At 36.2% G+C, this 16,409-nt stretch overlaps 2 protein-coding genes across 5 annotated transcripts in view; both read right to left on the bottom strand.

Annotated features, from left to right (window-relative positions):
- Positions 1-16,409, bottom strand: part of LOC131416326 (killer cell lectin-like receptor 2) — a 229,024-nt gene that overhangs the window by 18,968 nt on the left and 193,647 nt on the right. The window lies entirely within an intron of this gene.
- LOC131416327 (T-cell surface glycoprotein YE1/48-like) overlaps positions 1-16,409 on the bottom strand; it is a 116,094-nt gene that overhangs the window by 6,980 nt on the left and 92,705 nt on the right. Inside the window, exons 1-7 of one of the 2 annotated variants that reach the window (XM_058558795.1) lie at positions 8,845-8,943; positions 8,340-8,376; positions 7,319-7,435; positions 6,145-6,234; positions 4,479-4,718; positions 2,397-2,539; positions 699-805 (exon numbers count right to left, since the gene is read on the bottom strand). In XM_058558795.1, the coding sequence (XP_058414778.1) occupies positions 699-805; positions 2,397-2,539; positions 4,479-4,718; positions 6,145-6,234; positions 7,319-7,433 (695 nt within the window). In that variant the 5' untranslated portion in view covers positions 7,434-7,435; positions 8,340-8,376; positions 8,845-8,943. Of the gene's footprint in view, positions 1-698; positions 806-2,396; positions 2,540-4,478; positions 4,719-6,144; positions 6,235-7,318; positions 7,436-8,339; positions 8,377-8,844; positions 8,944-16,409 lie in introns of those variants that run through there. The other variant, XM_058558794.1, reaches the window with a different exon arrangement.

The raw sequence follows: 16,409 nt of genomic DNA, 5'->3' as shown, positions 1-16,409 counted from the left end.
ATCAGATACCAAATATAAAATAAGAACTTTTAGTATCTTTGAGGAAATAAAAGACAGCTTGAAAAAATGAGTAACCAGAAAGATTTATAAACATAAACAAAATATCTAGAAGTAAATAATATAATACATAGTTCAGACTTTTAAAAAAAATCATTGAACAGTTTAACAGTAGATTTTATCTAAATGTAAACGCAAGAGTTTACAAAATATTGCACTTCAAAATAGAGGAGCCATAGTGCAGTTGTGTGTGTGTGTGTGTGTGTGTGTGTTTACTCACATATATTTATATTTATAAATAATATAAACTAATAATGTAAAGGAGTTTCAAATGAGTTCTTGGCATACTCAAAATATTCATCTGAGGTTGTGGGAGAGATCACTGTCTAAGTCAGGAGGGTCTAATCACTTCATATCACTTTACTTTATGATTTTGTTTTATTTTGTGTACCTCATAACACATACTTCTGGGCATGTTTTTAGCATCATAATTTTACTATTATTAATAACTCTGTATGATGCATCTCTTCCTTTTTAAGTATGCTTCCTAAAACACTTTCTTAATCATTCTACTTATTCTTACCAGTGATGGCTACTTGAAAATGAGTTAAGCTGTGCAAAATAAGAGAATATTCCTTTTAGATGGAATCCTTCCAACCCCAACACCAATATTAGAGTTTGAATGCATTCCAGAGACTTACATTCCAGAACTTGTGTCATTGTCAATCCATTTCCATTTACTTTCCTTCTCATTATATGATAATCCAATCCAGTAGTAATCAGGATGAGTCTGGGCTTGGATGAAGGTCTATAAATGAAACAAAACTTATTGTGTGACTAAATTCCCACCTGTCAGATGAATGAAAGTGATAGGTAAAGGGCCCAACTGTTTGTAAGGCCACTACTCTGCTACATCATCCTTCATCCCTCCTTCTAGAAAACCTTCTCTCCCCTCAATCCCTGCATGTTCATTTTGCAAAGTAATTTCCTCAAGGATTATTTATTTATGTTAAAAATGGCTGCCAGTCTCATAGATTATTTAAAACATGGAAAAATTTAAAGTCTAAATATCTAACAATAGGATATGTGTTAAATAATTTATGACCTTTATGAAACCACTCAAAATCATGCTCCTGAGAAACACTTAAGGATGTAGAGAAATGATCAGTACATATTCTTAAGTGAAAAAAGGAACCTTCAAAATAAATTTATTAAAATGACAAGTGTATCTGGGGAGATGTGTCTGAGAGCCTTCAGTCTCATAAGAGAAAGCCTGGCTGTAGTTCAGTAGTTGGAAGAGGTGAAGGGAAAACGGGCAGTATTCGGAAATATTTACTGTCTAATAAAGTAATATATTAAAGTGACATATTACATAATGTCTGATTAAATGACTGAAAGTATTTAAAATATAGATTTAAATTTAACTGTGTTTTACTGAAACAAACATAAAAAGTTACTTTATCACTTGATATCATAAATTATTTTATGTTGTGATTTAAAACATCTATTAGATTAGCATATAAATTTTGTATTGTTTTCCTAAATAATAAATAAAGGTTTCAGGCTGATCTTTACAAACATTTCCCTATAAAAACACATTTTGTGTATGTTGATAGTTTTTATTTGTAATAAATTAAAAACATAATTTTAATATTATTGTCACTGTATTTTCTATTTTTGCAATTCTTTTCAAAAGAAGTACACCTTGATGTAATATATAAGAAAACTGATCAAGTAAATGTTACCTGCAGATGCAATGAAAATCACCAAGAGGCTAACTTGTAAAACTGTTATCTCTTTTATGTTCCTCATTATTACCTCCATTTTGCAAATAGGAAAACTGGGGCCCAGAGAGGTTAAGTAATTTACCCAAGGTCACCCAGCCAGTAAGTGGCAGAACTGGATTTTACCCCAGGCAGTCTGGCTCCAGTATTTCTAACAGTAACTACTAGACTATATTGCCTCCGGGTTCTTAGTTGCCACTTTATAGGGAGAAATAATTGCTGGTTCCAGGCTGCAATTTACCAAAGAGTTAAGTACTTCATTGAAGGCAAAGCATACTTCTCCGTAAACAAGGTCTCCTGCAGACTCCTTAGAGAGGGAGAAGATTGCAAAGACCCAAACTACACCTTCAAGGGGGTTTCTATTTTAGAAATAATAACTGTCATCAGGATAGATAATATGTACTGAATGCTTAGTAACAAGATCATATGCCTATTAGCAGGCAGGGGTCTCCTGGTTGACTCTTAACTATACAATTTTTGCCCACTCAACAGACAAAACACAAAGAATAACTGAAGGTCCCTCTTTCTGGACTCCCTCCTGTCCTCAATATCTTGAGTCCAAGAATGGCACACAGAGTGCAAGAGAACAAAAGTGAATATAACAATCCATGATACCTGTTCATATTTATCACCTATCTTCAAAAGAGATAAACTGCAACTTTGGCAAGTCTGTTTACATCCCTTCCAGTCTTTTTGTTCAGTGGTAAAATAATAACACTTTCCTCCACAACAGGACCAGTGGTCTTCATAGAGTTTGCCTACAACATACAAGGTGAAATATTAAACTTCTGTCATCTGGTATTCTGTTAAGCAGAGCAATATATTTATCAGTCCTCTATAAATACTCTTAGTAGCTATCAAGAATGATAATATGAGGTTCATCAATATTCCGGAAGGCCAAGAGATATCGGGACTCCCATATTCATTGCAGCATTATTCACCATATTCAAGATATGGAAGCTACCCAAATGTCCACCAATGGATGAATGGATAAAGAAAATGTGACATACACATACAATGGAATATTATTCAGGCTTAAAAAGTAGGAAATCCTGGCATATTTGACAGCATAGATAAAGCTTGAGGACATTATGCTAAGTGAAATAAGCCAATCACAGAAGGACAAATACTGCATGATTCCACTTACATGAGATGTAAAGCAGAGTCAAACTCAGAGAAACAGAAAGTAGAATGGTGGTTGCCAGGACTGGGGTGGGGTGGGGGCGGGAGAATGAAGAGTTGTTGTTCAATGGGTACATAGTTTCAGTTATACAAGATGAATAAGTTCTAGCGATCCATTGTACAACATAGTGCCTACAGTTAACAATACTGAATTGTGCACTTAAAAACTTGTTAAAAGCGTAGATCTCGTGTTAAGTGTTCTAACCACGTACAAAAAAATGAAATGAACATGAGGAACGTTTTGAAGGTGATGGATATGTCTATTGCCCACATTGTGAATGGTTTCACAATATATGCAAGGCCAAGTGCGTCAAATTGCATACATTAAATATGTGCAGTTATTTGCATAATAATAATACCTCAATAAAGCTGTTTTAAAACATAATAAAATAAAATTCAAAAAAAAGATTCTGGAAAGCCTTCTAAATAAAATAAACATTATTCTTTGGATTTTTTTCTCCTCATGTATTTTACAGTATACCACAATTTTTAAACTATTATTGATCCTCTAGTAATAGAGACAGTGAATTTCTACTAACCAACTTACCCAAACGACATTATATATGAAAAATCTCTTTGCAAACTCTAAATCCTAAACAAATATTTAGTAGTTGATTAACCAGGTCAATTCATTTCATTGTTATGCCTGATAATAGAGTTTATTGTATGAGATTTAATATCTTATCTCTTGGAAGTTTTTAATGGTATCATCACAAAGAGTTGCACAAGCATCAACACTATGGTGAATCTTGCAGATGTGCTGCAGGGAATATGTATTGATCACAAATAGACCAAATACCTGAAGTCAGGGCAGAATGGAAACACACACACACACACACACACACACACACAGAGTTATCTTTACAACAGCATCCAAATAAAAGTCCCTGTGCCCATTGTAGCCTTTTTTTTTTTACTGATAGCCTCCATATTTCACACCAGTAACAAAGTTGGAGTGTCTAATTTGCCCAGAGTTCCAAAATGGCACAGATTTTCAGGGGAGCTGACATACTATTTCACCCTCTGGGATCAGTAGGAATGCATGAACCACCACTGAGTTTCTGGAAACATAGGGCTCTACTAATCCAAACATGAATTCTGGGGTCTTAATCCCATATTTGAAACCAGTAAACCCAGATACCCATACTCCTTCTAACAAGCACAGTGTAAAGTTGTCCAGTAGACGTAGACCACTAGCATATATCATAAGGCTGTTTGTTAGGCCTCAAAGTTTCTTTCTTTATTTATTTATTTTCCCCCCAAAGCCCCAGTAGATAGTTGTGTGTCATAGCTGCACATCCTTCTAGTTGCTGTATGTGGGACGCGGCCTCAGCATGGCCGGAGAAGCGGTGCGTCCGTGTGCGCCCGGATCCGAACCCGGGCCGCCAGCAGCGGAGCGCGCGCACCTAACCTCTAAGCCACGGGCCGGCCCGGCCTCAAAATTTCTTGAAGGGGAAAAAATATAGAAAAGACATGCAACCTTTCATTCAAGATTTCCTCCTGTATCCAAAATACCTGTATTTTGCAGAGACTTTGAAAAGCTCTCCTGTTTTCTATGACATCTCTTCTTTTCTATAAAGAGTGAGTCCAGTTTCTTTTTCTGCTGAAGGGTTTCATTTTCGAGAATGTCATATTCTAAAGTCTTATTCAAAAGCTGCTCCTTTAAGTAGGCAGCATTTTGTATATTGTGGCAATTTTGACTGAGATTTCGTAGAATTTCCTCCTGTTGGTGTTTTTCTCGAATACACTGTAAAACTAAAATAATAACATAGATATAATACAAAAAAGAATTCACAATGCTTAAATGTTGAAATTTAATACAAGAGAAAAAGTCTCACTTTGATAACCAATCCATATCATTATATTAATTAGCAATTTGACATTTAGAAAGTAACACCTCAATAAAATGACCACAGAAATAGAAACATCAAATTTCTCACTATTAGCAACTTAAGCATAGAATAAATAAAATAAGGTATCTGGATAAAATTATAATGGTAACACCTTCCCATTCACTTTAGTTTCTTTTTAACAGCACATTGTTCACAAATAGGCACCAAAGTGAAAATCAATCAATGAACATTTAGCAACACATCTTCTGAGTATGAAAATCTACACTAACAACATGAAGAAATGGCACCATTATTATCGGAGTAGATGAAATATCCATAGGAGAAAAGAGAGGAAGATCCAAATACGTAATTTTATCTGAGTGTGTCATATTAGTGATTTTCGCTAAAGATGTCAAGGAATTCAAATAAAAGATAAAGGTTGAATTCAAGATCATCTAACATCCATGTATAAAATCACTCTTTTGGGGCCGGCCCGGTGGCGCAAGCGGTTAAGTGCGCGCGATCCGCTGCGGCGGCCCAGGGTTCGCTGGTTCGGATCCCGGGCGTGCACCGACGCACTGCTTGGTAAGCCATGCTGTGGCGGCGTCCCATATAAAGTGGAGGAAGATGGGCACGGATGTTAGCCCAGGGCCGTCTTCCTCAGCAAAAAAAGAGGAGGATTGGCGGATGTTAGCTCAGGGCTGATCTCCTCACAAAAAAAAAAAAAAAAAAAAAAATCACTCTTTTTACTAAACCATTTCTTCATTGTATACTTAAGAAAAATCAAGAGAAAGTCATAATTTCTTTTGAATAGTTGTTTCTTTTTTTTTTTAATTTTTTTTTATTTCCCCCAAAGCCCCAGTAGATAGTTGTATGTCATAGCTGCACATCCTTCTAGTTGCTGTATGTGGGACGCGGCCTCAGCATGACAGGAGAAGCAGTGCGTCGGTGCGCGCCCGAGATCCGAACCAGGGCCGCGAGCAGCAGAGCGCGCGCACTTAACGGCTAAGCCACAGGGCGGGCCCTGAATAGTTGTTTCTTAAAGAATGTCTATCTAAAATTTACAGCGATCTAGACTCGGAAGGTAGAATATTACTAACTCTTTATCAGAAGGATTGTTACCGTGTATTATACAGAATGAGACAGCTCATTACAGATACAGTCATTGTGATAGGTACATAAAATGAAAATGACATTGTGATGTGTCTGAGGAAAAATCACTAAAAAAGAGCCACCTTAGGTATTCCCCAAATACAGCCAAGGCACAATTGTAGGAGCATGGTTAATATCTGCACAATTAGTGGTTCTTGCTGTCACTCAGACTTGAAGGAGATATTTCAGTTACTCACACTTTGTCCCCAACACTGTGGCTGTCACCAAAAGAAGTAAACAGAGGATCCCAAGAATCACTGCAATGAGATGCCAGTGCACTGAAAACTCTTTAAATAAAGAACAAATAAAATAATCATTAGGAATAGAGCCTCGCCTGCTACTAACCTTAACCTAGGACACCATTTGGAACAAAAAGACAATCTTCTCTAAAAATTTTACAAAAATATATCATACAAATGGATTTTAATTTGTGATCTCATAATTAAACTTTTAAAGTTTCAGATTTCTGACAGACATACACCCATTGTAGAAATCCTACACACAAGAACAGTCCTATAGGATTTTGAAGTACATCCCTGACAAAAACACAGATGGCAGTAGACACAATACACATTTATGAAAATCCACCCTGACATGTATACTCCTTCCTGTGATCTGGATTAATCATGAAGAGGAAGGCCCAAGCAGTCAATATTCTTGAGAAGTTTGTGGCCAATAGTGGATATTCTAAAGCTGCAAAAGTGATTGGGGTTCAACCTTAAGTGAGTTTCCAGAAATCAGCTCCCCTTTCTTTTTCATGAATTCTATTTTTCTTTAGTTAATACTATATTTATCCTCCTGCTTTTGCAGTCCTCAGTATCTAAAAGTTGTATCTCTGTCACTAAATTAAACAAGTGACAGTTATTCTCAGTTTAGCGTTTTGTGACAATATTTGAGGGGAGACAGAGAGAATAGTAAAATCAGAATGCTCCTTTTGATTTGAATATTTTTGCTTCTTCATTGCCATCAAGGTTTGGTAAATATTTAAGACATCTAAAATACTTTTTTTCTAGAAAAAAGTATTGTATCTAATGCATATTTTTCATTTCTCATTTCTAAGACTTTTATTTCTCCGGAAGATGCAATCTTTTCTTGAGACTCTAGGCTGTGCTTTATTTTAAAGGCCTCACGAATTCCTCTTAAACAAATTTGGATGAAAACATTCTATTACCATCTCAAATTTAAAAGAATTCACTAATTTCTGCATTATCACAAACTTGAAAGAAAAAAGACTTGTTCTACTAGTCTACACAATTATGATTTCATATTACCATCTGAGAACCTGAAATACAGATAGGAACACTTTTTTTAAAAGTCTAAAGTTTGACAATCCATTAGAGACAGGTGAATCTAGATGCTTAAAACATATACCTTTGTCATCAGTTTTCCCATGTCTTTGAGTAGCACCAGGCCTTGACCTATTTTGTGACTCTGAAGGAGACTGAAGAACCCTCAAGGAGGAATAAATCACTTCCTGATTGCTCATGTCTAGAGTAAGAAGAGAAATATGTTATGCATTAAAACTTTGCAACAGGATGTTTTCTGTCTAAAGAGAAATTAAAATGTCAGTCTATAGGAACATACCAGGAATAAGAGGCATGTGTGTCTATTTGTATGTATATGCGTGTATGTTTATTAACTCCTTTAAGTGTGTAAAACACATAGACTGAGATTGATGTCTGTAAGAAATGGAAAAGTTTGAAATATCTCTGATAAAGTCACTTATACTCCTTGTGATTACTGCCATAATTATTAGAAAATACGGAAAGAATTTTGTAAAAATCTACCAGTAGATTGAATAGGCTGAGTCCTATTCACCCAGCCAATATAGCTCAAATTGTTCACCATACATATACAAACGTTAAGCATGTTAAAATTGGTACCATCCCAAATTACTGAGACACTTTTAAAACTATCAATTCAAAAAACAAAAATTGTATTTTTGAAATTCCGAAAAAATATAAATATTTTGACTTAAAACAACAATATACAGGTTCAGATCTACATATAAATTTAAAAACTTCTTGCATTCTTTTCAACTACGTGACTCTACCACAGTGTTTCCCAAAGTGTATCCCATACACCATCTGCGAAAGAATTATTGAGGGTTAACATTGCAGACTGGTTAGGACTCCAGATTCTAGTGCCCCACGCAAGAGGTGCTGAATAAAAATCGCTTAGGTTGGAGCCTAGACACTTGTATTTTTAATCCCAAATGACTCAAACATATTAAAATTTAGAAATAATCTTCTAGTGTATGATGTTGGCAGAGAAGCCTATGTGAAAATAAATTTGTCAGTGGGCAGTAATTAGTTAATATCCATAAAGAATTCAATCTATTAAAAATATTAATATCGAAAAAATTTTTAAACAGTAAATATTTAAAATTTACCTTGCTGCCTATATTAATCAGTATGAAAAGATGATATCTACAAAAGAAGAAATATAGAAAACAAATTACACATGTAACTATATTCTTTTAAAACTTTTTAATTTATAAAATTTTCTAAACTTAATTATGCACATTTTCTCTAATTTCCTAAGGAAAAGGAGTTTTTCTATTACAGAACCATTTAAGAATGATAGATAATATGTAAATCATTAGACCCAAATAAAAAGTAATTAAGCCCCCAAATCCCTCTTCATTTAGGTAACACAAAAATCGTAGCATCTTGAAAAAAAGAAAATAACTTTCCGTGAATGCTGAACTACGGTTTTCACATCCTTCCGAGTTAATGCAGCCCTAAAGAAATCAAGAGAAAATGCTTCCCCATCAATCTCATGTTCATGCCAAGTCATCTGTAACAAAATGCCATATTTCTAGGATATTTCCTTTATAAGTAGGACTAATAGTATAATCAGGTACAAAGATCTGGAGGAATGAAAGCAGATGTTACCTGTGTCTGTGCTATGCAGTGAAGCAAGTGGAGGAAGCTGACCCAAAAACAAGATGGGAGAACTTGGCTTTTCCAATCCTGGATCCCTTGGGTGCGTGAGAGGCTGCAAGACGAAGGCAGAAATGAATTGTCTCTGAGTGGTACTACAACTCAAAATGTTCTGCCCCTCCTCTTGACCAAAGTGGTAAAAGGAAATTGTATGATAAAAGCTGAGGTTGACGGGAAAGGAAAAATGGTCATGAGTTACATCTTCCTCCATTTCAACTAAACAACCACTTAATACTCTTTGCAAAATAACATTCAAAATCTCTATTTGAGGACTGAAAAGATAAAGGAACACAACTTTGGAGAAAACAAAAACTAATATCTTTAACAAACCTAGCATACTTAAAAGAAACTACTAGTAAAAACAAATGATTAAAATGTATATGTATAAATGTATATATATACATATACATAACAAATATTATTACTAGATACTTTGCCTCTTAAATAACCTGTTAGAAACTTTCTTTTATATGTTGCTATTTGAAAAAAGATTATTTCTTTTTTCCATTTATGTTTATGCAGATAAATGTATTTTAGAAATTATTTTAAAACATCCATAACTCCACTATTAAAATGTTGGTGTATATTCTTCTAGGTTTTTATCCATGCATTAGGTTTACTGCCAAAGTTGTTGTCATTCCATACACAGTATTTTTGACCTGTGATTTTTTAATAATAAGAATTTCTTCACTTAAAAAATATTTATCTAAAATGTGATTTTAAAACCGTATATAGTTATTATCTATATGGATTATACCATAATTTATTTAGGCAATCTCCTACTGTGGGACATTTAGGTTGTTGCCAATTTTTTGCTAGTATAAAAGGTATTTAACCTGTACTTTTGAATATTTTCTTAGGAAAATTTTTTAAACGTGAAATTATGGGGTGAAAGCGTATATACAATGAAGAACTTTGACACATATTATCAAATGCCCTCCAAAATGTTGTTCTCATTTATATATCACTAAGTTGGGTATGAAAATGTTCACTATTGATTTCTGAAAGATACTAGTGAATTATTCCTCTCCTTGAGTTTTGCGTACAAATCTTACTTCATGAAGATCTACATCCTTCCAGCTAAAAGAAATTCATTTCTAGAACTCTGTTTCTATGAGCCAGACTCTGCTAGAGTACACCCAAATCACTCATTGAAGTTCGCTTCCATTTGAGACCGGTTTTGTCGATCTTCTAACATATAGCTTTGTGAGGCCCATTTAAATTGCTCTTCAAATCAAATGACAGTGGTTAATATGGAGCATGGAGGAAGAGGAGTGAGGTGTGGGACACAAGGGGAAATTGATTATGCAGAGGCGAACCCATCCCTAATTCACCAGGCCTGACGAAATTCCTTGTTTATTCTTTTCTCTTAGCCACCTCTAGCCACAACTAAAGCATCACACTTTAGAAGGCTTTCCCGATTCTTCAGTGTGCTCATGGCTCCACCTCTCCTCCCAACTACTTTACAGACACGGTCTACTGAGTGTTCTCACCACTATGACCCAGTCTAGTTGTCTGCCTGTTGTTTGCCCTCACTGGCCTACTTCTGTTCCCCGATGAAGTCCTTAATCTCTGAATCACCACTGAAGTCTGCCACTTGTCACCATGTGCAGGGAGTCTGCTGAAATACCTCTGAGAGACTAATTTAATTCAATTATATAAGCAAAGTTTCATGAGTGGAGTCTGGACACTTCAGGAATACTTGTTGCTGGGCATTTTCTTCTCTTTACTCTAATCCCGGAATGGCTTTGTCAATCTCAAAACAGAAGAGAGATCCCAGCCCTCTAACCCAATGCCAAAAATGAAGAAATAAAAGAAGCTCTGCTGAGAGAACATAGAGTGTAGGGGTGGGAGAAAGAGTAATGGTTGCCGAAAGGTGGCAGAGAGAGACACTATCATTTATTGGAGGACCTACTGTGTGTGTAACCATACTGAAACCTCTCAACACTGACTGCTGTTTATTATTGTCCCCATTTTACAAACGAAGAAATTAATGTTAAGAGATTAATTGACTTGCCAAAGGACACATTATTGCTAATTCTTGACCCATGTTTAAAATCAAGTCTGACTGAATACACAGAGCACAAATGGACTATAGATTCTAAAGGGCCTGGATTTTCAACAAACCTCTGCCACAAATCATGAATTCTAGAACCAGGCAGATCTGGCTTGAAATTCCAGCTCTAGCTTCTATGTGCGTCTTGCAGCAAGTCCCTTCACTTCCCCATACCTTGGATTCTCCACAGTAAAATAGGGATAATACTTTAATAACATTTAAATTAGTAATAAATTAATTAATATTAATATTTAATATGAGATAGGGTATATAAAGTGCCTAACCAGACCTGGAACATATATAGTAGGCACTCATTAAATGTTAAATATTATTATTTGAGGTCCAAGTATCAAATTCTTCCTAGCTGTAAAAATTTATATGTGTTCAACAAGAATATCACTCACTTCACAGACTTGGAAGAATTCAATGAGACTATCACTTCAGATAGGATTTCTTAGACTTCAAAATAGGTAACTGTTCATTTTTTATCACTCTCCCACAGTACTATAAATAGTAGAAGAGCAAGGACTGCAACCTAGAAATCCTGATACACTGAACTAGGTTCTCCATCCTAACACGTCAGGTGTGGAGTGCAGATGTTTGGAGGAAAGCATGTGTGTATGGGGGAGAGGACGCACATTACTATAATCTAGGAGCAGGGAAACATGTGGCAGCACACCACTACCTCTCTAGAAAAGCCATTCTGTAACCTCAGATCCTGTTATTTACATCTTGCTTCCCCATGGAGATATTGGTAATGTTGAGCTTTTTTTTGTTGGTATTTACACCCCTATATCTGGTGGAGGGTAGACAGTTCTCATGATGGAAGCTAGACAGGTACAGAATGCATTTTTACACTTAGGTAGTTGTCTCTCCTCTGTATAAATTCCACAGGCTGAGTGCATCTGTCTTGTTCATTGTTATAACCGCAGCACTTAGAAGAGATATGATACCTACATGTACAGTTGATGAACATGTTCAAGTTAAGAGAAATTGACTACAAAATCTGGATTTTTTAGTTTTAGAAAGAGGTTTAATGAAACTGATGATTGTAAAGCCATATTGTATAGCTGTTCCCTCTAAGCTCTGGTTTCTTTTTATTACTAAGCTCTGAATTTCTAGAAAAGACAAATTTCTTCTTAAGTGAGAAGACAACCAGCATCAGAAGATAGCAGCAGTAACTTCAGATGGGACTAACTGAAACTCCTAGCGTGGTCCTCTGATCCGTGAAGCACAAAATTGGAAGCACCAAACTTCATCTATCCCAACAACTGTTAATAAAACAGAAAGATGAGAAATTTTACGAATGTTTTGAATGCTCCTGAACTTGGTCTTCCGATTTCACTTCTTTGCAAAAGACACATACACATATGCAATACGACTAAATAAAGCATTCATGTATTTATTTCTGGCTGCTTTGCTGCAAAGCCTTTTTTCATTTGGGAAACCACACATTTTACCCATCCCTTCCTGACAATATTAACTTTTTTGACTAGAAGATTAAGACACAGCTTCTAGTCACATCTTCAAGCTTTCTGGTCACACCTTCAAACCTTAGTGGCTTATCACTTCACAGCAGCACGCTGTTCTTCCTGTCCTAAGCTGAAGTAAAGGGTGTCTGGAATAACCACCAGCTCCCAGGGAAAGATGGTCTGCATCACTCTATTGTGAGGAGTAACTTCACCTGTCCAGGTACCTATTTCCATAATGATTTGTCCTAATGCATAACCATTATGCCACTGAGTGATATTAAATGTGTTGGCTCTTAGAGTAAAAACTCAAAAGACCTCTTGTTTGAGGTTTCCTGTTCCCCTAATTAACTGCCTCATTTGTCTTTCTTGTCTTTACAATAAAAGCTATTCTAATGTTCTAAAGTTAAAATCCTCTATATTGTCCAAACTGGCCTCCAACAGTCCATCAGAGAGTAACCATCCTTCCTCCAATGTCCAGGTAACTAAATGAGAGGGCCATCTCAGGAAATAAGTTAGCATGAAAAAATAATGGCAAAAAAAGTATTTCAGTTTTCTGTTTGGGCTCTGTGACATTAAGGGATAAAGTCTATTCACAAGTTAAAAGGGAAAATAGTTCTGTGAAGTAGTGTTATAAGTAAGAATTTTGAGAGAGTGACATCAGCATCATGGTGGAGTGAGCTCGTCCCTTAGACTCTCCCCCAATATAGAACAAAATGGACACTCATATACCAACAGAGGGACATTCACACAACACAAAAGATGTCTGAGTGACCCATGCAGCCGTACATCTGAAGATGGAGATGCTGAACCTCTGGAGGAAGTGGAAAGAGGTAAGGGGATCTCCTCTTCCTCCCCCAATGGCAGTGACCCTGTGCATGGGACCATGCACACAGCTCTGAGAGAAGGGGGGGAGTGGAAGCCCTCAGCAGGAACACCTTTACTCTCTAGGTTCCCTCACAGCCCGTGGGAAAGCCACAAACAGAGGTGACTAAGCTATCATCAAGCCAGCACCCTGGGGGAGCAGATAGAGAGAGAAGAGTGAGAACGTCCCTGAGATCATACATGTGAAAGAAAGTTCCCCTTCCCCAACCCAGCACTCCAGCTCAGCCAGTTGACCAGAGCACACATGCGTGTGTGCTCTAGAAAAGAAGCAGCTGTGAGCAAGCAAGCCAGAAATTGTTGTGGGCTCAGAATACACAGCTCTTGACCCCCACCCAGTGGTGGCAGGTGGAATCTGTGACCAGACACTATTACTACATGGAGGTACAAATCCACACTATCAAACAGTATGAAAAAATATATTAATACTCAGAAAAGAAGGAAAATGGCAAGCACCCAGAAATAAATCTCGAATGCACAGAAATTTATAATCTAAATGACAGAGAATTCAAAATAGTTATCAGAAAAAAATTCAACGAGTTACAAAAAAATACAGATATAAAGTTCAATGAAAACAGGAATTTCTTCACAAAAGAGATTAAAACTAAAAAGAAACTCCAATCAGAAATTTTGGAAATGAAAAACAAAATGGATGAGATAAAGAAAAATCCGGGTTCCCTGAAAAAAAGACTTGACATTATGGAGGAGAGACTCAGCAATCTGGAGGATAGAAATATAGAAATGCTTCAGATGGAGGAAGAGAGAGAATTAAGACTGAAAAGAAATGGACAAATGCTCTGGGAAAGATCCAACTCGATTAGGAAAGCAACATAAGGGCTGCAGGAATTCCAGAGGGAGAAGAGAAGGCAAGTGGAGCAGAAAGCTTTTCAGAGTAATAATAGCCGGTTGCCAGCCCAGTGGCTTAGCAGTTAAGCGCACATGCTCCACTCTGGTGCCTGAGGTTCACAGGTTTGGATCCCGGGCGTGCACCAACACACCACCTGTAAAGCCATGTTGTGGCAGCATCCCATATAAAGTAGAGGAAGATAGGCACGGATGCTATCCCCACCCAATCTTCTGCAGCAAAAAGAGGGGGATTGGCATCAGATGTCAGTTCAGGGCTAATCTTCCTCACCAAAAAAAAAAAAAAAAGTAATAATCGCTGAGAACTTCCCAAACCTTCGTAAAGTGCTGGAAATACAAGTGAAAGAAGTTATTAGAACTCCCAATTATATCAATGTAAAAAGACCTTCTCCAAGGTATATATTAGTAAATACGGCAAAAGTCAATGACAAAGAAAAAAATATTAAGTGCAGCAAGGGAGAAGAAAATAACTTACAAAGGATTGTCTATCAGGCTTTCAGCAGATTTCTCAGCAGCAAACTTACAGCCTAAGAGAGAGTAGAATGATATATTCAAAATTCTGAAAGACAAAAAAATTCAGCCAAAAGTACTCTATCTAGTGAAAATATCCTTCAGATATGATAGAGAAATAAAAACTTTCCAGATAAACAAAAGCTAAGAGACTTCATTCCTACAAGGCTCACCCCCGCCCCCAAAAGAAATGCTCAATAAGGCCCTCATACCAGAAAAAACAAAAACAAGGACATGGAGATACAAAGCCTTGAGCAAGGAGAAAAATAGGTATACAAAATCAGAAAAACTGTAGCTCTCTATCAGAAAAGGTTAGTGAACAATTATAACATCAAAGATAGAGGGAAGGAAAACACCAAAAATAAATATAATCTCATAATTTTCACCATGAACTCACAATACAAGATGGAATAAGCTGTGACAATAATAACTCAGAGGGGGAAGAGGTAAGAGATGGAATTGACCGGTCTAAGGAAATAAGAGGCTATCAGAAAATGGACTATCTCATCTATGAGATTTTTTATACAAACCTCATGGTAACGACTAAAGAGATAACCAGAACAAAGACACAAATGATAAATAAAGAGAAAACTAAGAAAACCTTCACAGAGAACTACCAAACTGAATTGGTAGCCTGAAACACAGAGGATGATAAATAATGGAACACAGAAAAACTGGAAAATGAGCAATAAAATGGCAGCATTAAGCCCACATAAATCAATAATCACTCTAAATGTAAATAGATTGAATTCTCTAATCAAAAGACACAGAGTGAGAGGATAGATTAAAAACAAGACAAAACAATATGATGCCTTTAAGAAAGACATCTCAGCTCTGAAGACAAACACAGGTTCAAAGTGAGGGGATGGAAGAGAAAACTCCAAGCTAATAGAAAACAAAAGAAAGCAGGTGTTGTCATACTTAGACAAAGTAGACTTCAAGATAAAACAGGTAGTGCAAGACAAAGATGGGCAAGACATAATGGTAAAAGGGACATTCCACCAAGAAGACATAACACTTATAAATATATATGCACCCAACACAGGAGCACCAAAGTACGTAAAGCAACTATTAACAAACCAATAAGGAGATATTAAAAACAATACAATAATAGTAGGAGACCTTAACACTCCACTTACATCAATGGATAGATTATCCAGACATAAAATCAACAAGGAAATAGTGTATTTAAGCAAAAAACTAGACCAGATATACTTGACAGACATACATAGAGCAGTACATCCCAAAACAGCAGGATACACATTCTTCTCAAGCCCACATGGAACATTCTCAAGAATAGAGCATATGTTGAGATCAAGGTAAGCCTCTATAAATTTAAGACTGAAATCATAACAAGCATTTTTTCTGACCATAATGCTATGAAACTAGAAATCAACTACAAGAAGAAAACTGGGAAAGTAATAAAGGTTTGGAGACAAACATGATATTGAACAACAAATGGACCATTGAAGAAATTAAAGGAGAAATTAAAAAATATCTGGAGACAAATGAAAATGAAAATACGCCATACCAACTCATATGGGATGCAGCAAGAGCAGCCCTACAAGGACATGCATAGCAAAACAAGCCCCCCTTAACAAACAAGAAAAATCTCAAATTAGCAATCCTAAATTACACCTAACAGAATTAGAAAAAGAAGAACAAACAAAGCCCAAAGTCAACAGAAGGAGCGAAATAATAAAAATTAGAGCAGAAATAAATGAAATTGAAACCAA

Source organism: Diceros bicornis, chromosome 17 (assembly GCF_020826845.1).
Source record: "Diceros bicornis minor isolate mBicDic1 chromosome 17, mDicBic1.mat.cur, whole genome shotgun sequence".
Lineage (NCBI taxonomy): Eukaryota > Metazoa > Chordata > Mammalia > Perissodactyla > Rhinocerotidae > Diceros > Diceros bicornis.
The sequence above is the reverse complement of the archived record's forward strand: the minus strand, read 5'-3'. Positions and strand labels throughout refer to the sequence as shown.